General features: G+C 42.6%; 1 protein-coding gene across 2 annotated transcripts in view; it reads right to left on the reverse strand.

Annotated features, from left to right (window-relative positions):
- Positions 1 to 1,157: 1,157 nt before the first annotated feature.
- Positions 1,158 to 25,904, reverse strand: part of PPIL2 (peptidylprolyl isomerase like 2) — a 120,888-nt gene continuing 96,141 nt past the window's right edge. For both annotated transcript variants that reach the window (XM_050924238.1, XM_050924239.1), the window contains 6 exons: positions 23,376 to 23,493; positions 21,046 to 21,102; positions 5,215 to 5,287; positions 4,980 to 5,042; positions 4,349 to 4,488; positions 1,158 to 2,797 (listed from right to left, as the gene is read on the reverse strand). In XM_050924238.1, the coding sequence (XP_050780195.1) occupies positions 2,704 to 2,797; positions 4,349 to 4,488; positions 4,980 to 5,042; positions 5,215 to 5,287; positions 21,046 to 21,102; positions 23,376 to 23,493 (545 nt within the window). In that variant the 3' untranslated portion in view covers positions 1,158 to 2,703. The remainder of the gene's footprint in view (positions 2,798 to 4,348; positions 4,489 to 4,979; positions 5,043 to 5,214; positions 5,288 to 21,045; positions 21,103 to 23,375; positions 23,494 to 25,904) is intronic.

Consider the following 25,904-nt stretch of genomic DNA (forward strand, 5'->3'; position numbering starts at 1 on the left):
GGGTCTTAACCTTTACTGCAGCCTGCACCCCTTTGGCTCTCAAAATATGTTCTCACTCCCCTTACCAAAAATCCTTGAAGTAGGTCAGTTCTTTAAACCTAGATATATATTTTTGTTTGTATATTACAGTAATCACTAAAAATGTTTCATGTTAATAAACACATAGTTTGATGAAACAAAAGAGCTGTACTTATGTGCCTGTGCTTAATTTGTGTTTTCGATGATCTACCTTCTAAAAAAATCTGGCATGTCTCGCACCCCCCCAAAGGGCATCATGCACCCCAGGTTAAAAACCACTGGTCTAAACAGACAAAGGACATAAATCCTGCAATGTTTTGCTCTTATCTAAAACAAAACCTAGCCTTTGCTTTGAACCCAATTTCCAGTCTGAGGATCTGTCCACCATCTCCAATGTTGGTTTACTTGTAGTTGTTACCTGAAGTTCAGGCTCTGTGTTTGCTATAATTTGAACTAACAGCACATATCCATCCAGCCAGCCACTGAGCAAACTGCCCGTGTCTCTGTGTTGCAAACTGAAGTTTTTTAACTCTAATGCACAAGTGGTGCTCGCTGTGACTGAAGTGTCGTGGGTGAAGACTGCCTGCCAACAACCAATCTAATTCTCAAACTTTTATCCTCCTATTTTTGCATTTGTGTTGAGGAGTTTAAAAAGACATGGCTATGGTGAACTCTTTCAAAATGTATAAAAATGCCAGCCTGTAATGGAACTGAAAGGTACGCAAGGAAACCAGGTATGACAAGATTTGTGAGCTTTGCAACCACATGTATATTACAACGGTTATTAAACAGGAGAGCTCAGCAAAGATTTGCCAGGAAAGAGAGCTAGAAATTTCAGTAACACACAAAGAAAATCAATTTCAGTGAAATGCCACAATGTTTTTCCTGTGCCAAGATTTGGACACATGCTTATTCTGTTCAAACTTACACACTGCAAACTATTTTAAAACAAAAAAAATCCCCATTCTTTTCAAGCTAGTTTGAACTTCCTATAATTTACAGAAAGTCATAATCATATCGGAAGGAGTCCAAAGTCTTTATAGTCAGATCTGCTAAAGTACGGATGAATGATTTCCTTGTACTTTGTAATGCCATAGTCCTAGAAAATATCTGAATAAGAGCAGTCATAACGGCAAATGTTCAAAAGGAAATAAAAGCTTTTAATGAAAATATTTCACCAAAAGTTCCTAGCTGGAATTCTGTATAAATGCAGAGTTCTTTCAAAACAAGACACTGTTACTAGAAATGCATTATTTACAAATCTGATTGCAAAAGCATGACTCAGTTCCTGAGATGGAGTAAGGAGGGGATCCCTGCTGATTCAAAATGTCGAAGGAGCAGTGCAAAAGAACTGTTCTGTAGGACCAGTACCTTGCTAAGCAATGAGGATGGTAACAAACAGAGGGTGCAGAATGTTAGGATGTTAAGAAGGTTAAATGTGATGGGCTGATACAAGTCTCTTCTTCCTAAAATCTTTTGTTTGGAAACATCTTAATTTGTGTGTGCCCGGCTACTCTAGGTAATTAATATATGCGGGGCTGATTCTGGAAGGGATTTAAGCAGCTGAGGTGAACAGGTGCAGCGTGTGCATGCCCTCTGCTATCACATTATCCTAATGAGGGGTCTCTAGTTGGACACTGTAAACGGGAGGTATCAGATGGATGTGATTTTTGGGACTGTTGAAAGCAGGGCTCTCTCTCTCCTAGAAGAGCAGAACTCAGTCCTGTTACTCTGCGATGACAAGGACAGGTTTAAAAACTAAATCTACAATGCTGCTTCTTACTAGTCACTTGCCCCAACTGGGGGCTACCCATCAGCACTGGTGATAAGGACAGGCTTCTGAACTGGTCCCATCAGTGCCACGCTGCCTAAGGGCCAGAAGGGGACACAGGTGTTTCAGTGGCTACCAAGACAGAGCAATAAATGGGCCAACATGGTGGCTTAACTGCTCTGCAGTGCCAAGTGGAGGCTCTGGATCAGGCTGCCAGTCCTGAACAGCTGCTTCCCAGGCTGTGGCAGGGTTTGGCTGGCTGCAGACACAGCTTGTTCAGGCCCATGGATTTATGTTGATTGCCAGCAACCTCTCAGCCCATTAACGAGCAGTAGGGATAGGGTCCAGAGGCAGTCCTTGGGCGGAATAAGGGTGGCTGCACAGGGGCTCAAAAGGGAACGGAGGTGGCGAGAGGACAATAAGTGGCTGGGGTTCCAGCAAAGAGCTGGGGGGAGGGAAGAGAAGACTAAAGCATCATCACTGATTTCCACCAATTCACTCAGCTGGCAGGGACCCGTCTCATCTGGAAGCGACTCCCTGAAAAAGGAGTTCGCTCACCACACCTGTTCCCTGAACTCCTGTACCGACAGGAGATGATTCTGCTTAATCTGCCAAGCAGCAAAGTAGACAAAGAGGCCTAGATAATCAGCAGTCTGAAAGAGTAGTGGGGGTGCCCACTCCACGGCTGTAAAATCCACCATAACCCGGGCTTCGAGGAAGATGCCGTTGGAGGAATGTAGCTCTCTAGAGAACAAAGCTGCATTAAGGAGCTTTAACAAAGCAGTGATTTTCTTCCCCACTAGAAGGGTGGGCCAGTGCTTTCCCTCCCCAGGACAGCCTGTCTTTCAGACCCCTTGGGGTTGGTGGAAGGCTCTTTTTTGCTGTTCTGCTCCAGTGACAGGCTCTCCACTCTGCTACCAGGAACTGAAGTCCCCAAAGCCTGTGCTCCTTTTCTCTTTCTTCACAGCTGCACTGGTTGAAGGCCCCTCATCATCTGCTGTTCGTTTTCTGCAGCCAAAATGAAAACAAATATTAGTGACTGCTAATGTTAGCTGGATTCCTTTCCCTTCCAAGTGTGATTTAGAATGGAGCTAGCCTGTCACATACAAATTAGAGAGACGCTTTGGCTGCAGCACTGAGATGTGGTTTGCCAGGGGTTGAAGATGCAGGGTTTTGGTCTAGCTCATTAAAGAGAGAGGGGCCACTTAAAATGTTAGGAATGATTCCAGGTTTCGATTTTGAACACTCCCAAAATGTGGAAGGGAGGTGGGGGGGTCTGAAGCTATGGCTTTGGTTCGGGCCCAGCACACAGGAACACGGGCAAATCAGAAAGCACGAGCCTATTTGCTCACCTTCCTATGGAGTGCTTAATACTTTTAAAAGCAAAAGGGTTTTGCAGTTAGCTGGGCACAATGCAAGAAGTGGGGGGCTGTGTGACATTTCCCACCCCTCCCAGTGCTGCCAAATGCATGATCCAGACCAACAGCAGTCCGTGCTGCTATTTCTGGCATCTCTCAAGCACAGCCTATGAATCATGCAGAAATTTACTTGATTGCCAAGTCCCATGAGGTGGCCAATAGGGATGAGACTGAAACCACCAAAGGTGTCATTGGAGACCAGTGTCACACGTTACAGAGAAGACTGCAGGGATGAAAGCCATTGGAAAAAAACCTCAGGGAACCGGTTGGCCTACTCAGCATAGACTATTAATCTTGCAAACTTTCCTACATATTTCCATAGTAACCACGGTGGAGCAGGAAAGCAATTTTAAGTTCAACCAAATTTCAGCACAACTTTAAAACAGAGGTGAACAGCAGCATGTTCTAGCTGAACTTCTAAAAGACCCAAATGATTAACAATGTACATGTGCTGGCTAAACTTATAGGACACATTTTCAACTGAATGGGCACCAAAATCTCCCAACTGCACAGGCATACAGGCCTGTCAGCAGCCGAGGTCTGTACATACAAACGCATGCTTTTGTGTACACTACGATGTGAGAGCCACATTTGTGGGAGGATTTGGTAGAAGGCTGTTCAAAACTTGGCAGTACACATTCTTTTTAATTTTCCAAAATAGTTGAAAAGCTGGGCCAGGGTTTGGTGCTTGCCTCTGGAAAGCTAAACTACCAACAGTACAAGGTGTGTGCAGGGAAATGCTGCTTTAGGAGTTCTTGGTAACAGTGCAGGAGGGGAAACTCAGGAGACTTAATTCAGGTCCTGTCCAGGAAGTGATGGACAGGCTCCTCCACAGAGATGATAAAAGTGTTTGTAACTACACACACACACGCTGTTAATGATCAGCTGTGGCTTTTACACAGAGCCTTTAAAAGAAATGTTTGCTGTTTTTATCCTTAAAGCAATAGGGCCAGACACTGACTGCTGTGATTGGTACACGAATGTTCCTAGCAAGGTCCATCGGCATCAAACAAACGGCTGGTAAGTGACAGTGTCTGCCATACAACACTGAGCCGTAGCGCTAGTGCCAGAGAGGAAAGGGGAGTTCCCCGGGCAAGACAGCACAAACACTGAACAGAGCACAGTTGTGCAAGGGACTTACGCTGCAGCCATATTAATATACTTCCCAATGCCCGGCCGGTAAGTTTTGGGAGCCTGTCTCTCTCTCTTTGGCAGGACAGCCTTAGTCTTGGTTTTGGATGCTTCCTCCTCTTGTCGGGCCTTTTCTCTCTCTGCAGAGATCTGAGAGAAACGAGTATTAGAAGAATATGGTACAAGAGATTAGTTCAAAGAAAAGGCAACTGTGTCCAAGCGCTGTGTAGTGGCAAAGCACTACGCGATCCCATCGCTGCCATGACTGACAGTGCATGCTTGGCTAACAGCGCCTCAAGGAATGAATGGTCTATGGCCATCACTCCACTGCAAGTGATAGGCAACTGCCATTGCGAAGGCAGAGGTAACACTGGGGGACATGGGGGAGCCTTTATAAGTCTGGTGTATTACTCTCCAAACCACTATCCACTCTAACACTAGCATGTTTCCAGCAAACGAGACAGCCTCAGATAGCAGCTGTTCAATCTTTGCTTGTAAAACACAGGTGTAATCACCCAAGGGGAAGACAAGAGAGGCACGCAACATGGGACGAGTACGAATTCCCAGAGAAGCAGACGGGGCTACAGATTAGAATTAAATATTTCTTTGCAAACCTATCAAACAGATGATTTCCTCCTCACCTGAGCATCTGCCTCTTCATACGGATCAACAAAAACAGTTATTGATTTGATTCGTATTTCCTCCTGGAAACAAAAAATTAAAATTAAAAAAGGTACCAGAAGCTGCTAATTGGGTTGGTTTCATTTTCCTGAAGGTAACTTTTAAAAATAAGCAGTAACAGGCTGCATTGCATTCAGGGAACACACACACTCTCCCTTTGTCTGGCAACTCTTTTGGTTTACATTTAAGTAGTACCTTGGGACGATCTGTTTTTGGATCGCTGTCCACATTCTCCATAGCTGTCAGAGCCTCAAAACCACCAACCACTCTAAAACAGAAGAAAGGACTTAATTTCCAGCTGTACCAATGGAACATTAACCACTCGTTCTGGAGGGTGATGCAGCAGGTGTTTTCCCTCAGCTTGAAAAGAGACAAATCCACACTACATGCGCTTAGCAGTCCGAATGGCTGACAGCTATATAGAAACCCAGGCAATGTGTCCCAACATGGCCATGTGGGCCAAAGCAAAGGTTTTAAAACCAAGATGAACATTCTTAAAGGAAGGAGATAAAATCAACACACTGGCAAGTAATTTGAGGTCTGTTAATATTGTGACAAACCCCCTAAAATAGTAGTTGGGAACAAAGGACTTAATACTGGTTTGTCACAAATTATAACCGACCACAGCAAACTGGTTTTGCTAGAAGCAAGATTATTACTTCTAGCATTATTAGGCACTTTCACTCTAACAACCACCCCTGGATCTTTATAAATCACGAATAATAAAGGCCCCATCCAGCAAGGGACATAACTACACATCTGGCTTTAAACACTTAAGTATTCCTGTTGAATTCAATGGAACTGCTCATGTGCTAGAAATTAAACATGTGCTTAAGTGTTTTTCTGGATTGGGGCCAAAGTGCAAGAGGTAAAATAATTCAACAGAAGGGTCCGAATTCAGTCATCAGGAGGTTTTGATGGAAGAGGAGGAGTTAGTTGCCCTGTGCACCCAGAAACCTCCTGCTGAGGAATTTTAGCAGAGTCAAATCACCTGTACCAATTCTTCACTCAGTGCTGGAAAGGGGACAGACACTGCAAGGATGAAATAAAACTCCAGGTGTACCTATATTTTCTCAGTATCCAATTTATGGCTGTCTGATTTAAGTGCTGATCTTTCACTGTGGTGAAGTACATGGTGTGCACACATTTAACAAGTCAGGCTTGATGATATCTGATCAGAATAAAAAGACTTCAATTTGTGAAGGCCAAATGCTGGATCAGTATGAATTAAAATGAGGGTCACTGTGAAAATGACGTGACTTTGGATTCTACCATAAAAGTCCTCTAGAATCAGCAATGTTGTTGTTAAAACTGATATTCAGAAGTGTGATAACACAGGACGTGAATACAGTAGAGGTAATTCTGAGTCTAAATGGAGAGAGATACCTTCAGTGAGGAATAGCTGGGAGACCTGCAGAGAATTAATCTCAACTCTTTCACTTGGGGGAAATCTGACCAAAAAAAAACACTTAGTACAGACAACAGACCCAAATTAAGTCTGTCTCAAAAGCAGGTAATAAAGTAACAGACCAATATAGGTACAAATACTTTTGCAGAAAGAAAAAGTGTTTAAGCAAGAAACATTTCACTGTTATTCTAAAATCTGAAAAGCTCTAAAATAAGCTGGCATAATGACTCCATTAAAGAGATGCTCTTATGGAGTTATACCCTATAGGCACAAGAACACCTTAGCAATGTACTAGGAGCAGTGTTATAATGAAAACCAGAACATTTCACACTGACTGGAGTGTTCCCTCCAAATCTAATGCTCTATTGTGTTCCCTTAAATTACAGTTCCTGCATGGAAACACCGCCAGATCAGGCAGGGTCACACTGAAGCTTTTACAATGTCAAGCTAAGCTGGAGAGCAGAGATTTACCAGGGCCTATTTTTCAGTCCCAATATAAAAATCTGGGGCCCATTTCAGTACTGGTGTTCTCTGCTCGGATAACTGGGTGTACTTGCTAACTTTACAGGTGCAATTTTGGAGGTCGCTTTAAATCTCACAAGCTGTTAGAAAATAACATCACACAAGTATTCTTTGTACTGTGCTTAGCTAAGAATCCTTCCTCTGACTTCAGTGGGCATTGGATGAGTACACTATACGTACAAGGGTTTGTTAATACTGCCTATAGCTGCTTCACTCAGAACTCTTATGGCTATTTAGCTTTAAATGTTACAGACTTCCCTTTGTGCGGATGTGTTTTCTCTTCGGAAGGAAAAAGTTGGTCTAGCTAGTAACCATGCGTCTCTTTATATAATTCTCTTTTTTCCATATCATGGATTCTCGATTATAACCTCTAACACACCAGGCATTAGCTTAACCCCTTCAGATGAGAATGCCTCCATCAATAAGCAAGTAGTATTAAAAAGTACTTTGGTGTATTACTATTCATTACATATTGGTGACATATTACAAGCTATAACTTCCGCATCCTTGCAGACCTTTGACAGATATTCAGCTCTAACCAGTTCTAACAAGACTGGACATTATTTGGGACAGCAACAGGCCTTGCTTGAGGCTGATATTATCACACTGTTTTTCAAAGAAGTCACTACCTCTTAGGGCAATTAAAATGGTTGAAATACTGTTTGGTGATGAAAGAACTGTGTAGCAAGCTGGCAGCCTAGTACTTATATTTTTCATATACTTCTTGTAAGGGTTACATGAATAAAATGCAATTGACCAAAACCAACTTTGTTTGTACTATGGGGATTCTGAGGGGCAAATGTTTTTTCCCCCTATCTAAGGCCTTGTCTACACACAAACACTGTACCACTTTGGCTATACCAGTAAAGGCAAAGCAGGACAACCCCCCTAGTATGGACCCAGTTATATCACTATAAATGTGCTTATAGCACTATAGCTTAGTCCCATATAGAAAGGGAAATAAGCTATACTGGTATAAAGTACCTTTATACTGTTATAACTGCACCCACATTACTATTGGTACAACTATCCAAAAATAATCACATCCCTAACTTACAGTTTAACTGATACAAAAACTGTAGGTAGACCAGGTACAAATGGACAAAAAAGTAAGACCCAGCCAGACAGAAAATGACAAAATTATCCAAGCCAAAATAATTTCTAAATATTTGCAGCACAATCTTGCTACAGTTATTAATTTTGTTGCTGCTGCACCGCTTTACAAAATCTCTCAGTTTCAATCCTCAAGGGTCTTATCTATATTTTACGGTTAGATCCCAGCTTCACATGGATGTTAAACAAGAAAGAAATATTTATGCAGGCTGGAGAAGTCTCAGGGTTTTTTTTGAAACTCTCAGTAGCACACAAGGGAAATCTTCCCAGGGTTCTACAGAGTTTCCAAAACCCTGCACACACTTTTGAGAGTTTATAGCAGAAACCCAATTTTCATCTCCTCCTCCAGGCTGATATCACAGATTCACTTATAATGCTGAAAATTAAACCAAACTCTAAAGATGTGTTCTGTATTTTTAATTGCCCCTGAAGCAAACTTATGTTTTGATACAGAAATATTTTCTAACCAGTAGTTCCATCCATTATCTTCTTGTGTTTTCATGGTAGTTCAGAAGCAGCCAGATAGCTGAGCACTGGAAATCTCAATGAAATATTCCCTTACCCTAAGGCTAGACCTCCTACAATATTAATATGTTTTGCTGGTATTTATGGATCTTCATCTTTTGACAAGATGAATGAAAAATGATTAGAAATTTTCTGTTGCCAGTCCTTTTTCAAAGTCTGAGTGCCATTTCTATTGCAACTAGTTTAGACCCCATACATGATCTACTTTTACATATTTATCACGTGGGGGGAGGGGGGGAATGATGAGAGATTGTACTCCAGAATACAAATAGCCTCAACAGTTTTGTTCTTTTTCGGAGATCCATCACCCTGTTGCCCCAAAATTATCCTTATGTAGAACCAATAATATTTTGAAATCTGCTACCATTTTTGTTATTAAACTAGTGTTGTTAAAGTCTGACGTGAAATAATGACATCTACCTGGCCTGGGACAGATTTCCAGACTTCAGACAAAAGTAGGGCTCAGTACTGCCTACACTTACTGAAGGGTGATTGTGTAGTAAAGATGCTAGATTGGGATGCAGGAGATCTTGGCTCAGTTCCCTGCCACAGACTTCCTGTTTGACCTCAGGCGTGTCACTTACTCTCACTCTGCCTCAGCTCTCTGTATGTAAAATGGGGTGACCTATCCTCTCTCACCCCCCACCCCACCCCGGTCTATCTTGTCTACTTCCATTGTAAACTCTAGGGCAGAGACAGTATTACTTTGTGTCTGTAAATTGTCGAGAACAATGAGGCCCTGATTTTGGTTTGGGTCTCTGGCTGTTACCATAATAGCAATAATAAAAATACTCATTACTGTGAGTACTCATAATAATAAGCTCTACATTCAGTAGTAAGAATTTACCTGACTGGACCCTTGAACTGTATCCTTTGTCTCATATGATTGTGTAGCTAGAAAACAACATGCAAGAATGTTACCACAGAGGCAGTGGAGGGACCACTAATTAACTAGGCGCTTCAGTACTGATGGTGCTGGTGCAGGAGAGAGATGAAAACTGAAAGACTAAACAGTGGAGTATAAAGGGAAAAACTGTGAAATGGACAAGAAGGACTGGATCAGTGAACCTTCTGAAGCCTCCTTTGGGTTGGGGAACATTGAAAAAAGCTTGCTTTGATCCTAGCAGCAAAAAATGAATCTACATGTTACCATTGGGTCAGGAGAAGAGAGGCCTGACTGCTGAAATCTGAAAGGCCCCAGCAATCATTTGTAGTGTGTAGCAGCTAGAGGCTTAGTCGGGAACCAGGCACCATTGTGCCAGGTGCTGTACATAGACAGTGCCCACCAGACCTTCCAGTTTAACAGATCAGGCTCTAGGTTTATAAAAATATCTTTCTGGGTCAGTCATAGGAGGCGTATGATCCAGGCCTTTATCAGTACATTTTTGTTTAAAATGTTCACCAAGACTTTTGCTTCGTCAACCTAGTGCCTATGTTAGGGGTTTTTCCTATGGCTTTTACTCTTCATTGCTGACACCGTTTGTTTCATACTGACTGGCATACCAGCGCTTTGGCAGAACTTTCATTGGATTTGCATTCAGTAATGAGGATACTAGTCTCTATTTGCGGTTTCTAAAATCATTAGTGAAATTAACAATTTACAACTAGTTCCTAGTGACAGTGAATGTGGCTGACCAAGGGAGAGGTGGTGTTGGATGAATTTTTCCTTATGAACCAAGTTGCAGATCCTTAGCTGGTGTAAACAGCCATCTAAGGGAGCTTCTCAGCCTTTTTGCATATGTGGCTATGAAGTTACACTGTTATCTGTTAGGCTACTGGGTTCAGCACTGTGGCTCTTCATTTCTGCAGATATCCGTGGACCACTTCTGTGGATAGCAGCGTGGATTTGGATACACATTTTGTATCCGCACAGGGCTCTGACAGTAAGAGTGGGTGGGCAGCTGTGAGGAACCACGGCACAGATCCTCCACCTGCCCTGGGAGAGGGGTTTGGAGGGCAGGGACACTGGGAAGGGGGCTGCTTGGGCCTCACACCCAGGGCAGGTGGAGAGTTCACTGTGGCTCCCCACAGCTGCCCACCTGGTTCTTACCGTGGCCAGGCTGTGGCAGGAGGGTTGGGGGAGAAGGGCCAGGGGCTGCTAGGGTACCCAGCCCAGGACAGGTGGAGGGTCCACCACAGCTCCCCATAGCTGCCAGTGCATCTCTTCCCGACCCAGCTCCAGCCGGGGGGAGAGGGGGGGCGCAGCTCAGAGCTGCAGCCCGGCCATAGCAAGAGCCAGGTGGGCAGCCACGGCAGACCTTCCACCCGCCCTCCATGGGGGGCTGGAGCAGCCCCTGGGCTGCTCCATAGGTCTCCTCCCCCCCACAGGCCAACATGGAGCCCAACAGGGGAGCCATGGCAGATCCTCCACCTACCTGCAGGGTGAGGGGAGGCTGAGACCAGCCCCCAGCAGTGTCCCTACCCGGGCAAGGGCAGGTGGAGGGTCTGCAACTCCACGCGGGATCCCTATCCAGTTTTCCCCAATTGGACTCTGGCGTTCCACAGATAATTTTTGAGGATCGCAGATTGGATGCAAATACACCTTTGTGCATCCACGCAGGGCTCTAGACATCAGCTTTGTGCATCCACGCAGGGCTCTAGACATCAGCTTTGTCCTAGAGGCAAGACTTTGAATTTTCAGGGTCGGGGGGAAGGGGCCATTCAATCCCAGCTTCTTCAAACACTGCCTTGCTAATCAACTAGCTCCCAATACCTGAAACTTTCAGCTTTTCCCTCTCCCTAGCAGCCCCATGGAGTATGGGGCAGGATTCCACACTTCACATGTAAGAGGCAGGGAAACGGGCAGAACAGATAGGCAGACTAAGAGACACAACGTGCTGGTCTCCCATGGATGCACTGGTAAGGAGGGCACACCCCAGGCAAAAAGCATTAATGGGTTTGGGAAAAAATGTGCAGGTAATGCTGCATTTTTCTCAGTAAAGGGTATTACAATCCCAAGGAGAGATCTAAAAGCCTGGGTCATGCCATACTGGGTAGAAATGGTGAATTTCATGCAAATCAGAACACTGTGGGTCTGTCTACACTGCGATAAAAAACCCACCACACGAAGTTCCAGAGCCTGGGTCAGCTGACCCAAAGCTTTCAGTGCTCAGACTGTGGGACTAAAAATAGCAGTGTAGATGTTCGGGCTCAGGCTGGAGCACAGGCTCTGAGACCTTTCCTCCTTGAGAGAGCTCAGAGCCTGGGGTCAAGCCTGAGCCCAAACGTCTACACTGCAATTTTACAGCCCAGCAGCCCAAACCCAAGTCAGCTGACCCAGGCTAGCCACAGCTGTGCCATGGGTCTTTTATTGCAGTGTAGCCAGACCCTAATGGCTCGACAGCTGGTTGCAGAGGGTTAAATATTCCAACTGAACTTCAAAAGATGATATTTAAAGGGACTTTGCTGACTCTCCCCTTATCTGCCTAATCGAATAAATGAATGCCTGAAATAAACAAGGATACAGAATAGGCACTGCTTGTCCAATACAGCCTTCATTATATATAGATTCATTGACTCAAACTTTAAGGCTTGAATGGATTAGATCTTTATTGGTAAATGATGGTAAACATCGATTTCACCGAACACACAAACCCATGACAAAAATATTTCCTCTGATGATCTAAATTTAGACAGGCAAAGAAAGAAAAACTGTGCTTAAGAACTTATCTTGATTTACTTTACGTATTTTGATGTGTGATGTTCACAACTGTGTGTTTTAATGGTTATAAAGGTTTAACTCTGAATCTCAATGTCTACTGTCATAAAATAATTATTGTCTGACCACTCCATAATTTCCCGCAACTGTGAACATTTAAATCAATAATGGGAAAAAATGCTTAAAAATGAACACTGACATCAGCCAAAATTATAATATACAAATCCAATTCTGCCACGCCTAATTATATGCTGTAATTGTCAAAGCTCCTGAAGTTGTAATATTAACATTAACATGACAAGATTCAATACGCCTAACCAATACACTGATGCCCATTAAAGCAATTATTTCACTTACACTGAAGAAACAAAGATGTTAGAGAAGTAACTGTGGGTTGGTTTCCGCCCCGTTCTACTACACAAATCCTGTGCATAAATTGCATCACTTGCAAAGGAACAAACTCATTGAACGTATATATGGAAAAGCTCACAAGAATGCCAGGATAGGATGCATCCCTCCAACAGAGGCAGATTGGATATTAAATTAATACTCTACTTATTTCACCCACCAGGGTAAAATCTGTTTCAAGAATAAATCCCTGAAACTCTGTACAGGAATCTTTGTACAACAGTTACATTACAATAAAAAACAAATGCCACAAATTCAGACCAACATCCTGTCTTACCCTTTAATGTCACAAGTACACTGTACACATGCAATTGATCATCCCGCATTCAATATCAGTTATGCTAAATTTAGAAGGTGGCAGAGCAGTGGAAGTGGTGAAGGTGAAAATAGGTTTAATGTTTTCCACCCAGACTGGCCCTTAAAGGTACCTCTTACTTAAATTATAGGGTGTTACTCATGATTTGTCCTGAACTGACCTAGTCAGCTTCTGTGACACCCATGAAAACAGATCTGTTCGAAGGATACCCTATAACAGAAATGAAGATGCCTTCAAGTCATTGTACAAATTTATATTAGGACAACTGGGATAACTGAAAAATTTTCCCTATATTTCCAACACACACATGAAGATGCTCATTTCTCAGAGTAACAAGAAAAAAGTCAACAACAGTTTGTTTTATTTTCTGTGAAGAATGATAAATACTATGTTGCATTTGAATATAGAAAACAGATAGGAATGTTTAAGTTTGCTTCAGTTACCGTAGTATAACATAAGAAGTGCACCCGTACCTCCTTCAAGATGGACATTTCTATTTTCTTGAAAACTAGACTGACTCTGGCACTGGAAATTTTTACATCTCTGAGAGCTATAGGTTTTATTTAAAAAATCCACCCTTTTTGGGTTGGTTCTAAATGGGGCAGCCAAGCATCCTAAATGCAGTCATCTTTGCATGACACTTTGTAGTACTCAACTCAGTCAAAACTTTTACTGTAACCAAAATTAATCACCATGAGCCAAATCATTACTACATGAACCAAAGTGAAGCACATAGACCGGGGTAGGCAACCTATGGCAAAGACAGCACATGAGCTGATTTTCAGTGGCACTCTCACTGCCTGGGTCCTGGCCTCCGGTCCGCGGGGCTCTGCATTTTAATTTAATTTTAAATGAAGCTTCTTAAACATTTTAAAAACCTTATTTACTTTACATACAACAAGAGTTTAGTTATATATTATAGACTTATAGAAAGAGACCTTCTAAAAACATTAACATGTATTACTGGCATGCGAAACCTTCAATGAGAGTGAATAAATGAAGACTCGGCACACCACTTGTGAAAGATTGCTGACTCCTGACATAGACCAAACTTTGCTAATTTACATATGCCAACCTACCAGATAAGCAGATTTCATTTAGCAAGCCTTAAACTACCAGCTTCACTGCTACATTATTTAGTGCAGTCCCTAAAAGAAAACCTCATAAGCTTCAAAAACTCTAAGAAATGGGCTTCCAAATATCACATGCAAGTCCTCTGTTTAAAAAAAACCCCAAACCAGAAAGTTAATTTATTTCTCTTTTCTAATACGACTTAGCACCTTCACAGGCATTCACACATCTTTGTGTACTGTATAGTTTTCTCACTTTTGTTTTGCTGAATTATATGAATTAAACCTCATGCAGTGCTGTGGATGGCACAGGTCCAAAATGATACAGTTTGCTGCCCAGAAGACAATGCTGGAATGTGTCTGGAATTTGTAATGAGAAACAAAAACACATACCAGGATGAAACATTTGTATTTGGGGAAAATAATTTTACCCTCAAGTTCATGGTTATAAAAACAAAGTACACCTATTTTTATATATCTGTGCGGTGCATGCATGTTAGATAGATCATGTGTGTTTGTGTATAGGCATATATATTAGATGGAACTCGTGTGGGTGTGTCTGCTGACACTGAGTAGACTTTTGAAGCTGTTAACACGAGTGAGACCAAAACAGCTCAACCCATCCAAGGACTTAATCTAGAAGCCCAGATAGTGAAGCCCTGATGATGCTGTAGCCCCTGACCTATACAAACTGCCAGTGGAGTGACAGATGCTAATTCACTGGACCCACTTCTCTGTTTTCCTCTGCCCCTAGGCCTGCTGCATGCGCACCTGTAGTGCACAATGGTTTGGGCCCCCTACATAGATTCACTACATCCTGCTCCCTTCCTCACTCCTGCAAAAATGTCTCTGTTCCTGGAGCCCTCCCAGGCTGAAACGGGGCAGGATTTCCTGCTTAGAAACTTGGCCGTGAAGAGCTTTGCTCCTTAATGGGCTTTGATTTCAACTATAGATGATGTGATTAGTTACAGAACAGTAACAAATAGGATACATTATTATTCAGCAATATACCCTAATGTTTAGATAGAGTGGCACAGTTCAGGGCAACTGCACCTGTACTCCCTCTCTATGATCCACCACGGGCACCCACTCGCTCTTCCAGCAGTTCCCTCTCTAGGGCAGAGCCATGCATCCCTCTCCCTCCAGACTGGGGTGGAGGTGTTTCATATTGCCCGCTTTCCTGCCTACCGACTGCCTGAGCAGGCCTGCTTTGCCTTTCTTCTCAGAGGCTGCACACAGTGTAATTGCCCACAGATTTAAGGTCCCACACAGCTTTGCCTAAGCAAGCACATTCATTCTTAAAGTGAACGTATTAGATAGAAAACATTAAAACATCAAAAGAAACTACACACATGCTAATAAGCCTTCCAGAGATCACCCCAACGCCAGTGAGGGCTCTGGTAGGAATCAACCCTGCAAACCCCATCAAAGGGTTTTGCTGTGGTCACAGGTTCGTAACAGTAGTTTGTTCAGAACAAGCACCATGAAGCTGTGAGCCACTCCTTTACACAGTCCGGATCTTTGATCTGCAGACCACGAATAGGTGATCAGCCAGGCAATGGTCCCCTACTCCTCAGGGAGGAGCTTCAAAAGGCTGGGTCTTTGCATAACTAGGGGTGGTAATTTGCATTCTCCTCTCCCAAGTATTTCCTAGGAATTTCACTTAACTTTGTCTGTCACGTTGTTTAAAATAATCCTTTGCAGTTCACAACACTCCCCAAGGCTGACACTGGGCATGTCTGCCCGCAAGAGCAGTGACATATAACCCCACCATAATACATAAACTTTGCATTTTTAATGCAATGGACTCCAAATATACTTAAACTTAATTCAATAAGGTTTGTCCAGTGTATCCCAAGAAATTGCCATAGCTATCACACAACAGCCTATCACTCTGAAATAATACAATTACTTTTGATTGCTCCAGCCCAGGATGTTAGCGAACTGCCTGATGCAGAAGAAAAGAGACTATAATACAGCATGGCACTTACACTCAGAGATGGGAAATGTGATTGGGGAAAAAAAAAAAGAGGAGCAAGTCTGCCAGGACCCTGATCATATTTCCTTTGTCGGGAGTGCTCAGTGTGCATCCAAACAGTAAGCAAGGTCAAGGTCTCTGATGCTGTCCTGTCCATGAATTCTGAAATCACGTGTGAGCTGAAGAAACCTCCAAACTCAGAGGCAGAACCGTCATAATGATTCAAAGGTTGCTGGCTCCTGACTAGCTGCTCACAAACACTGCAACTTGACCCATGCATAAAAATTATCACTACAGATTGCACAGTGAGCCTAAGCTGTTCTTCTGGCGTAATGTCATTGCTGCTCATGCAATTCTGTGAATGCAAGAAGAGGGAGGTATCTTTGCATGCCAGCTAGGGAGAGTTTCTCAAATGCGGCATGGGCTTTTCTTGCAGCCACAGACTCCTGGGCTGTGACTGGGGAGGACAGAGGGTGTTGGCAAAGCAGGAGCTCCTCCTCTGGCGCTGCCTGAAGGGGTTGGTCCCTAGCCCTTCTGGAGCCACATACACTATAGGAGCAGGCAACCAGTGTGATTTCCCCACTCTCCCGGGGGTGTTGTGGCTCAGGCTTCCGCCCTGGGGTGGTGGGCAGAAGACTCTGGTCATGAGGTGGTGGGCTCTGTCCCCCAGCCGCAGGGTTTTGGGCGTGATCCCTGGACTCACCCCCTGCCATCACCTCAATCTCCGCTGCCTCCTCCAGATCCCCACTGGCCCTGCCCCCCTGCCTCCTTACCCACCTCCTCATCCAGGGCATAATTTGTCCCCCAACATGCCAGGGCTGAGTAAGTCTGCTGTGAAAAGTGATATTAACAAATCTACAAATATCACTTTTCACAGTGGCAAACTTACTAACTAGCAACCTAAACAAAACAAAACAGGCAAAGCATCTTATTTTTGTTTCTATTCTGTTCAGGTCCAGTAAAGAGTAGAGATAACTGTACGTTATTGTTATTATTGAGTCTGCAAAAAACCCTATATAAACAAATGATAATGATATGGACATGTATATATGTGCAGATTTATTTGTTTTTCCTAAAGTTAATTAAGTATTTTAGGAAAAATTCTCAGAGCAGTGACCAGCAAGAGTTGGCGGCCGCCCGCTGAGGCCACCAAAAATGATGCTGCGAGAACCTCTGAGCTACGGTGATGATATAAAAAGGGACTCAGAGGAATGTCCCCAGGCAGTGGGCCTTCCTAAAATGCTTCTCACCCAGAAGAAAACTCCTTCCCAGTACTTGGCAGAGATGGTAAATACCAAATGGTTTTCACCAATTTGGGTTTTTCAATTAAATGCTTACCAAGCAGTTAGAAGTCAGCAAAAGCCACTAGCTAATTGTCAAGTTAATTACAGCTTTTTTAATGTCAGGCAGTTCATTGCCAGTTATCACTGGAGAGGGTAATTACTGAATTAATCTAGGCAACTCCACTGAGGCAGGAAATCCACACAGCCCATAAAACTCCTTCATTTGAAGACACTGTCTCCTCTTTCCACACCCAGCTTACCTGCTCCTTGAGCTAACGGGCCTTCGTTATTGTCACTACTGTTGCTGGTGAGTGAGAAACACTGTCACTACAGGATTCCCCAGCAGTCTGACAACCCTAACATTCTCCCTTGACTTCAAAGACGCCACATTGTACAGAGTCACATGTACCATCTCTTCAGATCCTCACTGCTCTGGGCCGAAGTATTTTACACAACAGCCTCACAGTCTAAAGCAGTGGTGGATTCCCCGCAGCTCCCATTGGCCGGGAACAGCAAACCGCGGCCACTGGGAGCTGCGGAAGGTCGTGCCTGTGGACAGTCAATGTTAGCAGAATGCCTCATGGCCTGCAATCAGATTACCCCGACTGGCTGCATGCGGCCCGCAGGTTGCCCACCACTAAAGCCTCAAGCTCTTAATACCTGCTACTAGGCATGGCTTTGATTTCCAATCTGTAGTAACATGAGTTAAACCAGTTTCTAAAGAGGAGGAACTTCCCAATGTTACTTTCCTCCTTTGCTAGTAGAATAATGCTTTCTTCCTCTTCCTGTTCTTCTTAGGAGTGCGATAAGCTTACTCAGAAATTCGTACAACGATTATGTATAGGAGGCAAAATTCTATCCTTTAAGTACATACATGCAACCCTACTGGCAAAAACAGAAGCTGCATGAAGGAGGGAACAGCTGAGTGCAGAATCTGGCTCTCAGCATATAGTGATGTTCTTATATTGTCCAAAAGAAATAACCCTGAAATTCATGTTGAAGCCAGAAATCTAAATAGTACGATCTGATTTAGAATCCACAAAAAAGGGACAGTTCAGATTACAGGGACAACACTTGAGTTACAACAGAAGTTAACTTTGCAGTGAAGACAAGCTCTTAGGTACAGGCAGTGCAGTTACTATAGGAACATGTTCACTCACAACTTTTAATATTAGAACTTGTGTAGGTGAGATAGATAGAATGTTGGCCAGGACACTGAAGTTATCCACTTTTCTTTCACAAAGTGACATGGGAGCTTTAACTTCTACCTGGAGGAGCCACTAGCAAGGCAAATGGGACACCTTGGCAGCAGGAGGGTAATTCAGAGAGTGCAGTTATTGCAGTGTCAGTATTGGGAACATAAACAGTCAGAAATTATTATTGTGCTAAGTGCCAACAATATGTTTGGCTCTTCAGAACACACAAAATGAAACCAATCCCTGCCTGAAAACTTACAGTGGGATACACTGGGAAGCCCGATGAAAAATAATATCTCATAGATCCTAAACAGCTCTACTTTTAACATCTAATCACACTGAGTACTACATACATTTATTTTAAGCAGTTCTTCAAATTGAGTAAAAATCAAGAGTCAATAAAAGAAGTTGCAATGGAAAGAAAAAAATGAAAAAGCATAGGATTCTAAGGAACTATCAATGAAATAGTCTGATAAAACTGTACATATCTACCACCACCACGACACGTTCATTAGAACAGCTTTACATAATTTAGCATCATCTATTATCAGTGCTTGCACCTGCAGTGATGGAAACAGCTACGTACTATACTTTCTTTACAGATCTGCATTATATTCCTTGGCCTTTGCAATATTTGGGGTTTGAGTGGAGTAGAACCATGGGAACACCATTTCACTCACAACAGGGAATGGTCCTTGGAGTTCCCCCACATTGATACTCACTAGGTTGATATTTTACCATTCTACCCAGCAGCGGCTCCAAGCACCAGCGCTCCAAGCGCATTCCTGGGGGGGCAAGCCGCAGGGGGCGCCCTGCCAGTCCCTGAGAGGGTGGCAGTCAGGCTGCCTTTGGCAACTTGCCTGCGGGAGGTCTGCCGGTCCCGTGGATTCGGTGGCGGGTACGCTGAAGCCGCGGGACCAGCGGACCTCCCGCAGGCATGCTGCCGAAGGCAGCCTGGTTGTCATGCCTGGGGCAGCAAAAAAGCTAGAGCCACCCCTGATTGTACCACAACGGTAATTGTTGCACTTCAGGGCAACTGCACCTGTATTCTCTCTTGGAACTCCCTCAAGGGCACTCTCCCTAGGCTCCCAGCTCCTCAACCATCATCGCTCTTGTGTAGATACCCACATCTCTCTCCTTCGTGACTGAGGTTTTTCCAGGAAGCACAATTCCCTGCCTTCCAGGACAGTGTGTACACTTTGGTCTCTTCCTAGAGGTTACGCACAATATAATGGCTCAAAATTATAAGTTATCACATAGCTCTTCATAAACATGCACATTTATTCCTATGGTGAAAGTATTAAAAACATGTTAAAACAATAAAAGAACCTACACACATGCTAATAAGCTTACTAGAGATCACTCCAGCTCCAACTTCGGGCTCTGAAAAGTGTCAGTCCTTGAAAATCCACAATTGGGTTTTCCCCACAGTTATAAGTTCATAACTGTCTCAGATTCAGAACCAGAATAACCATGCAATCCTTCCTTTATACCACTTCAGTCTTTGACCTTGGCCTCATGTAACAGGTGACAAGTAGACCTTTGTCCACTCCTTTGGGCATAGCTTCGAAAGGCTGGGTTTTTGCATAACCTGAGGTGGGGAATTTGCAGCCAGGAAAAACTCTCCCTACATCGTTCCCAGGAAAACCACTTAACACTTTTTGTTCCCAAAGTCCATTCTTGTCTGGCACATTGTTCTCTAAAGACCTTGAAACTCCAGGTCTCACATCTGTCACATCTCCTCCCTTGAGAGGTTACAAACAATCCCAACCCACAATGATAGATAAATCATTCACTTAATACAATGGATCCCAAAGATACTTAAACTTAATTCTAGACGGTCTCCCAAGGATATTACAGGAAATAGCTGTATCTGACACAGTAATGGCATGCGGGTGCAAAATAAAAGGCGCTCAGAAGAGTTGGCCCTGTGCAATAGTTCAGTGCTCTATGGCGCCGCACAGGAAGCACTGGGTCATGACTGACCAATTGGCTGGCAGTACCTGAAGTGATGAAGGCAGAGTGTTGAACAGGTAATAATCTCCTGTGTCACAGTGATGAGTGTGTAAGTATTTTAAAAAAAGATAGAGAACGTGCTGACTGTCCCGTTCTGGAGGCCCACTAACAGAAAAATCTCACAATAATTAGGTTACTGCTGCTGCTGCTGATGATGAAAGTGTGGACGGGGAGAAAAATGATGGTAAAGGGAATGCCTGACTAGTGGTGGTACTGGAATACCCACTACCTACTCAGCGCCACAAGGAGTGTGCTCTGCCACACAATAAGTGAAAGGAGAAAAGAGACGTGAACAAAATTAGACATTAAAAGGCTATTTCCAGGTGTCAGACCCAGAGAAATGTGCGGGAAATCAGCTAATGAGCATGGAAAGAAAGAGGAATACTTGTCAATTGAGGTCCGCAGAGATGAGGCCAGAATTTTGGATTTTGCTTCAAATCAAATCGAAGTCAAAAGTTACCAGACTCATCTCCATGCCTTGAACGTACACAGTACATACTATATGCATGATGTGGTTCTATTCCTTCTCTTACCTTCCAAAAATTGTGTGCTTCTTGTCCAGGTATGTGCAGGAGCGAAAAGTGATAAAGCTGAAGGGAAACAAACATGACACTCAGAATATGACCCTCAAGATTCAACAGTATTTTAAAAGCTAACTATGTTTAAAAAAATGTACATGGCAACCCACTATGATGACACTTCAACCATTTCCTTTCTGTGGGGAGTACAAATGAATGACTTCTCATATTTTACTTTTTTATGGACTGTATCTGGCAACAGTCAGTTCTTTACCCCTCATTTTTTGATACTTTTATTCCAGTTTCTCATACACTGCCCTATTTACCATTTTAAAGAGTAACTTACATAAACGCCTTTGACAACACTGCATATCCCTTTCTGTGACTGTGTGGATTTTAAGAATGCCAATGTAGGTTAGCAAGGCACTATGGCTCCTGAATTACATTACATTTATACGGATCAGGATTCTATATCTGGCAAAGACCTTTAAAACGGTGTTCCACTACGTCAGTACCAATTTTCAAAATAGATTTTCATCATTTACGATATTAATTTTTTACAGTTAAAATGAAGGGAGATTGGCCTATTTATAATCCACCTCTCTTATTGGCTCACTAATGCCATGTTTAGGTTGCAAACACAGCAGAAGACTATTTAAATTAAACAGTCTTTCACTGAAATAATAAAACTTAGAAAACTTTTGTTGCTTTTATGTTTTGTTTTAAGTTTTGCAAAACTTAAATGTGAGGTCTAAGATATCTTTGCAAAGTAAGCTCAAATCACTCAAACATTTCTGAATAGCTTAGCATTTCTTTGGAAGCTCCGACCGCAATTGTATATAACACAGAGGTTCCAATAGCGTGGTCTTGGACACAGATGGTCCCTGGAGAGTTGGCTAGCACATAGTGCTGGCTCTCTTCCTTGTTTCCATCTGTTATATAGCATTATAGACAACTACAAATAAAACATTTTCCTAATAGCACTTTTCCATGTACCCAAGTGCTGCAGTTGCCACAGGGAAATTGTGCAATTGTAAATGGGAGAGGATGCCATCTGACAGGTATTATCTCTATTAAGATGTAGTTAACCCCATGAAAAGGTTTGGAAATCCCTGGGTTAATGCATGAGTCTCTCCAGGGGTGCATGTTAAAATTAATTTTCTTTATGCATCCTCTGTATCATCTTATTCTCAGTTGTATAATAATTAGACCAGCAGAAGTCAATCAGATAACAGTATACCAAAAATACTTGAGAGCTAACATGGGCCCTGTAAAATACTGAAAGCTAATAATTCATGAGGACAGCAAAAACAAAACAAAGCAAATAGGGAATTATTCTAATTGCTGAGGATTCCTGGGATGAAGTCTGAGTTTTACTGAAGTCCTTGTCAGTACCAGGTGCTTATAAAAATGATGTATTGTAACTTTGTACGCTGAACCTACCTACCTACCTATTTCATTCTACATCAGTGTGACTATCACCTGTATAGGTGAGCCATTCATACAGCTTCTAAGTTAGCAACAGTTCTCAGAAAATTCTAAACCTTGTCTATGAAATCTTATAAAAGCAAGCAGCAGGACAGTCTCAAGGACTTCATGCTGTAAAAGGAAGTTCATGTAAATTTACAGTAACAAGGAAAAATATAGGCACAGATGAAAGTACATGTTGTGACACAACAGCAGTAAATCACACAGAGTATGAACAGTAGCTCTTGTGAGTTGTTCCAAATCATTTCCTATAATCTGTTTCCTGGATACTTGAAATGTTTTATTTAAAGAAACCTCCACTATACACTAGTTGATTTAGCATCAGGGATCTGGCAACAATGCTCAGCTTCAAGATAGGCTTTAAGGGCTTGATCCTACAAGGTACTCAGCACTTTGGTCCCAGTGCAGCAAACTACTTAAGCAAGTACTTAACTTTAAGCACGTGAGGAATCTTATTAAAGACAATGGAACTATTACTCATGTACTTAAAGTGAAGGTACTATAGTGCTCAGCACCTTGCAGGACTGAGCCACAAGGGAATGTCTTTTTAAAAGTCCCATAGTAGGAACAACTTCTTTTCTCTGACGAGCCAGAGAAAATGAACAAAAACTACTAATTATATGAAACAGGGAACTCTACTGATGATACCAAAACCACAAAGGAACTACAGATCTTCACGACATGCTTCAAGTTGCTCTGATCTCAGTGTTTAAAATGAGTCTTACACTTTGGTGGTATCAATACAAAGTACTTGGGAGAGCATTTCATTCAGGTGTATCATAAGTAGTTCATAGAATTCCATGTATTTTCTTAACTCTATAAGACAACCCCTTATAGAATAGCAAGCGATCACTTACAATTGTGATTTGTTGCTGTTGGGTCCTGAATTGGCCATGCTAAGAATACCACGTCCAGTGTGGGACAGATTTGGCTTGAACTCATCTTTAAAAGGTTTTCCCCAATAGGACTCTCCTCCTAAAAACAAAAACAAACAACCCTGATGTTTGCTCTTCATTAGATTCCCATTACCCTTCAAATCGCTCCCAGCACTCATACTTATTTGGCAGTGCTGCCATTGTGCTCAGGTTTATGGGGCTCCTGACTCCTTTGTATACATTTTCATTCTCTTTCCCACTACCACTCTGATGCCTGAGTGTCCCCATGAAATCAAATTTTGGAATTATCAGCACAGCACACTGCTCTCATCAAGTGTGACTGATAAGATTGCTTATTGGCTGCATTATATATTCTGTGCATCAAGAATTCTCAGGGATTTAATATTTTACTGCTGGCCCATCAAACCACAATCTTCTTTGTGTGACATTAAATCCTGAAAGGTGTTTTTCCTGACAAAAATAAAGGCAACGAGCAGAAAATTACCAGTTTAATTGCACTCTGGATACTTTGTTGCTGCTATGAGGTTTGGAAATTATTTACTACTGTATTAAATACACTTTCACAGGATCAATAAAGTATATGTATAGAGCCCAATACTGAACTAAGAACTCTGCAGTTCAACTCCTAACTAAGCAATCTGGCTCAGTGTAAGGGGATATACTTCATCCAAATTGACACAGTAATTTAGACATTCTGGACCAGATCCTTGGCTGCTGTAAACAGATGTAGCTCCACTGAAGTCAAGGGAACTGTGTAGGTTTGCATCAGTTGGAGATCTGGCCATCCAAGACTTATTTCTTTTCAATAGCAGCAGATAGAAAAAAGGTCTGCAAGACTGCAGCTCTCTCTGCCGGGCTGTCATTTCTACATTATTTATGACAGATCTGACATTTTCACTTTCATCCCAGATCACTCCTAATACGAAAAAAAATGCTGAGACGAGTCATTTCCATAGTTTTACAGTCAACTCCATAATCTTGTTTGACAAACCGTGAAGAATATTTCACCTTAGCACCGGATTAGAAAGCATGCAAACACAAAAACATCAGACTAGGGAAGCAGGCTGGCTCATTTGCAGAACAGGCTTGAGAACTCTCTGGAGTAACCATATCGCTAGCAAAGCAGCAGTTCACTAACAGATTTGCAATACTCAGTGGCTATTTGCACATGTACACAGGAAAGAAATGTTATGATACAATTGGACAGAAGAGCAGAGAGAGTACTTACAGTGGAGGAGGGAAATGGGCTTTAGATAGCAGCCTAGTACAGAAAACTGCAAATATGTATCAAGAAAGAGACTCTGGGGAAACCTATTCATACTGACTTCACAATATTGTCTAATAATCAAGCATTGCAGGTAGACAGCTGTAAATGCAGATGCATGTGGCTCTAAACAAACGTGAAATCTCAGAAGAAGCTGAACTTCTTAAGGACCCAATTAATCTTGTTCAAAAGACCTGTTAATAAAGTTGAACATTGCCAGCTCTGCAATTTGACAAGAGGAGGCGAAGAGAGACTCTTCTAACACCATGGGGAGTTCCTGTAATCAGAAGTAAAGAGTTACTGATTACATCCTTGATATTTGGCTACTGAATGTTTTAAGGTCAGCTACACCTCAGTGTCAGTTTGTCTGGCAATCTCTCACTGTGTTATATGAGGTAACAGCTTTTCCTCATGCTCAACAGTGGTCAGCCTTGATACATCGAAGAGAATTCCTCTGAGAAACAATTACTCTAGAGTAAATCAGATGTAGTCAACTTAATAATTGTAACATATCCTGCTTAGAAGACAGTACTGTACTTTGCTAGTAATTCTCCTTTTCCATTCCATGCTCTAGTTTGGGACGGAGATGTGCAGAAGGAAGGAACGGTGAGAATAGTTTGGCAGCTGAAATATAATGAGATAGAAAGAATCCGTAAGTGTGTATAGTATTTACCTCTTGTGTTTTTGAAAAATGGGAGTAATCTTTTCTAAAAGGAGTTGTATACTTATATATTGTACTCGCCTGTCATTAAGGATGTCTGAGGTGGGGTGGGGGTTGGCGGAACACTATAGAAAGAATGGATACAAGCAGGTTACCTCAAGGGGGTACTGTGAGGCTAACTGTCCATGCTCTGCCAGCCAGTCATTCCACAGCAAGGGCTAGTGGCTGCTTACATGTATGTTGAAGCAGCTGAAATGAGTCAGCAGAAGCTGGAGAGAGGCTGTGTATTAAGCTACAAACAGACAGTTTTAGCTGGTGGGTCTGTTTGTGTCCCTGGAAGAGACAACTGGGCAGAGGTGCTGGGCCAAAGATTTCCACCAAAGGGGGTTACACTTGTGTCATTCCTTACCATCCCTGCTTCAGAAAACAGTGCTACTGTATTTGTAAATAAACAAATTACATGAAGAAAATAGTCTGTCTCCGGATCATCAGTTTCTGATCCAAACACGAACCAGACCTGCAAGGCCCTGAAAATCCACAATTGCTGACAAAAGCACAATACACA

The sequence above is a fragment of the Gopherus flavomarginatus genome, chromosome 15, assembly GCF_025201925.1.
Source record: "Gopherus flavomarginatus isolate rGopFla2 chromosome 15, rGopFla2.mat.asm, whole genome shotgun sequence".
NCBI classification, from domain to species: Eukaryota; Metazoa; Chordata; order Testudines; family Testudinidae; genus Gopherus; species Gopherus flavomarginatus.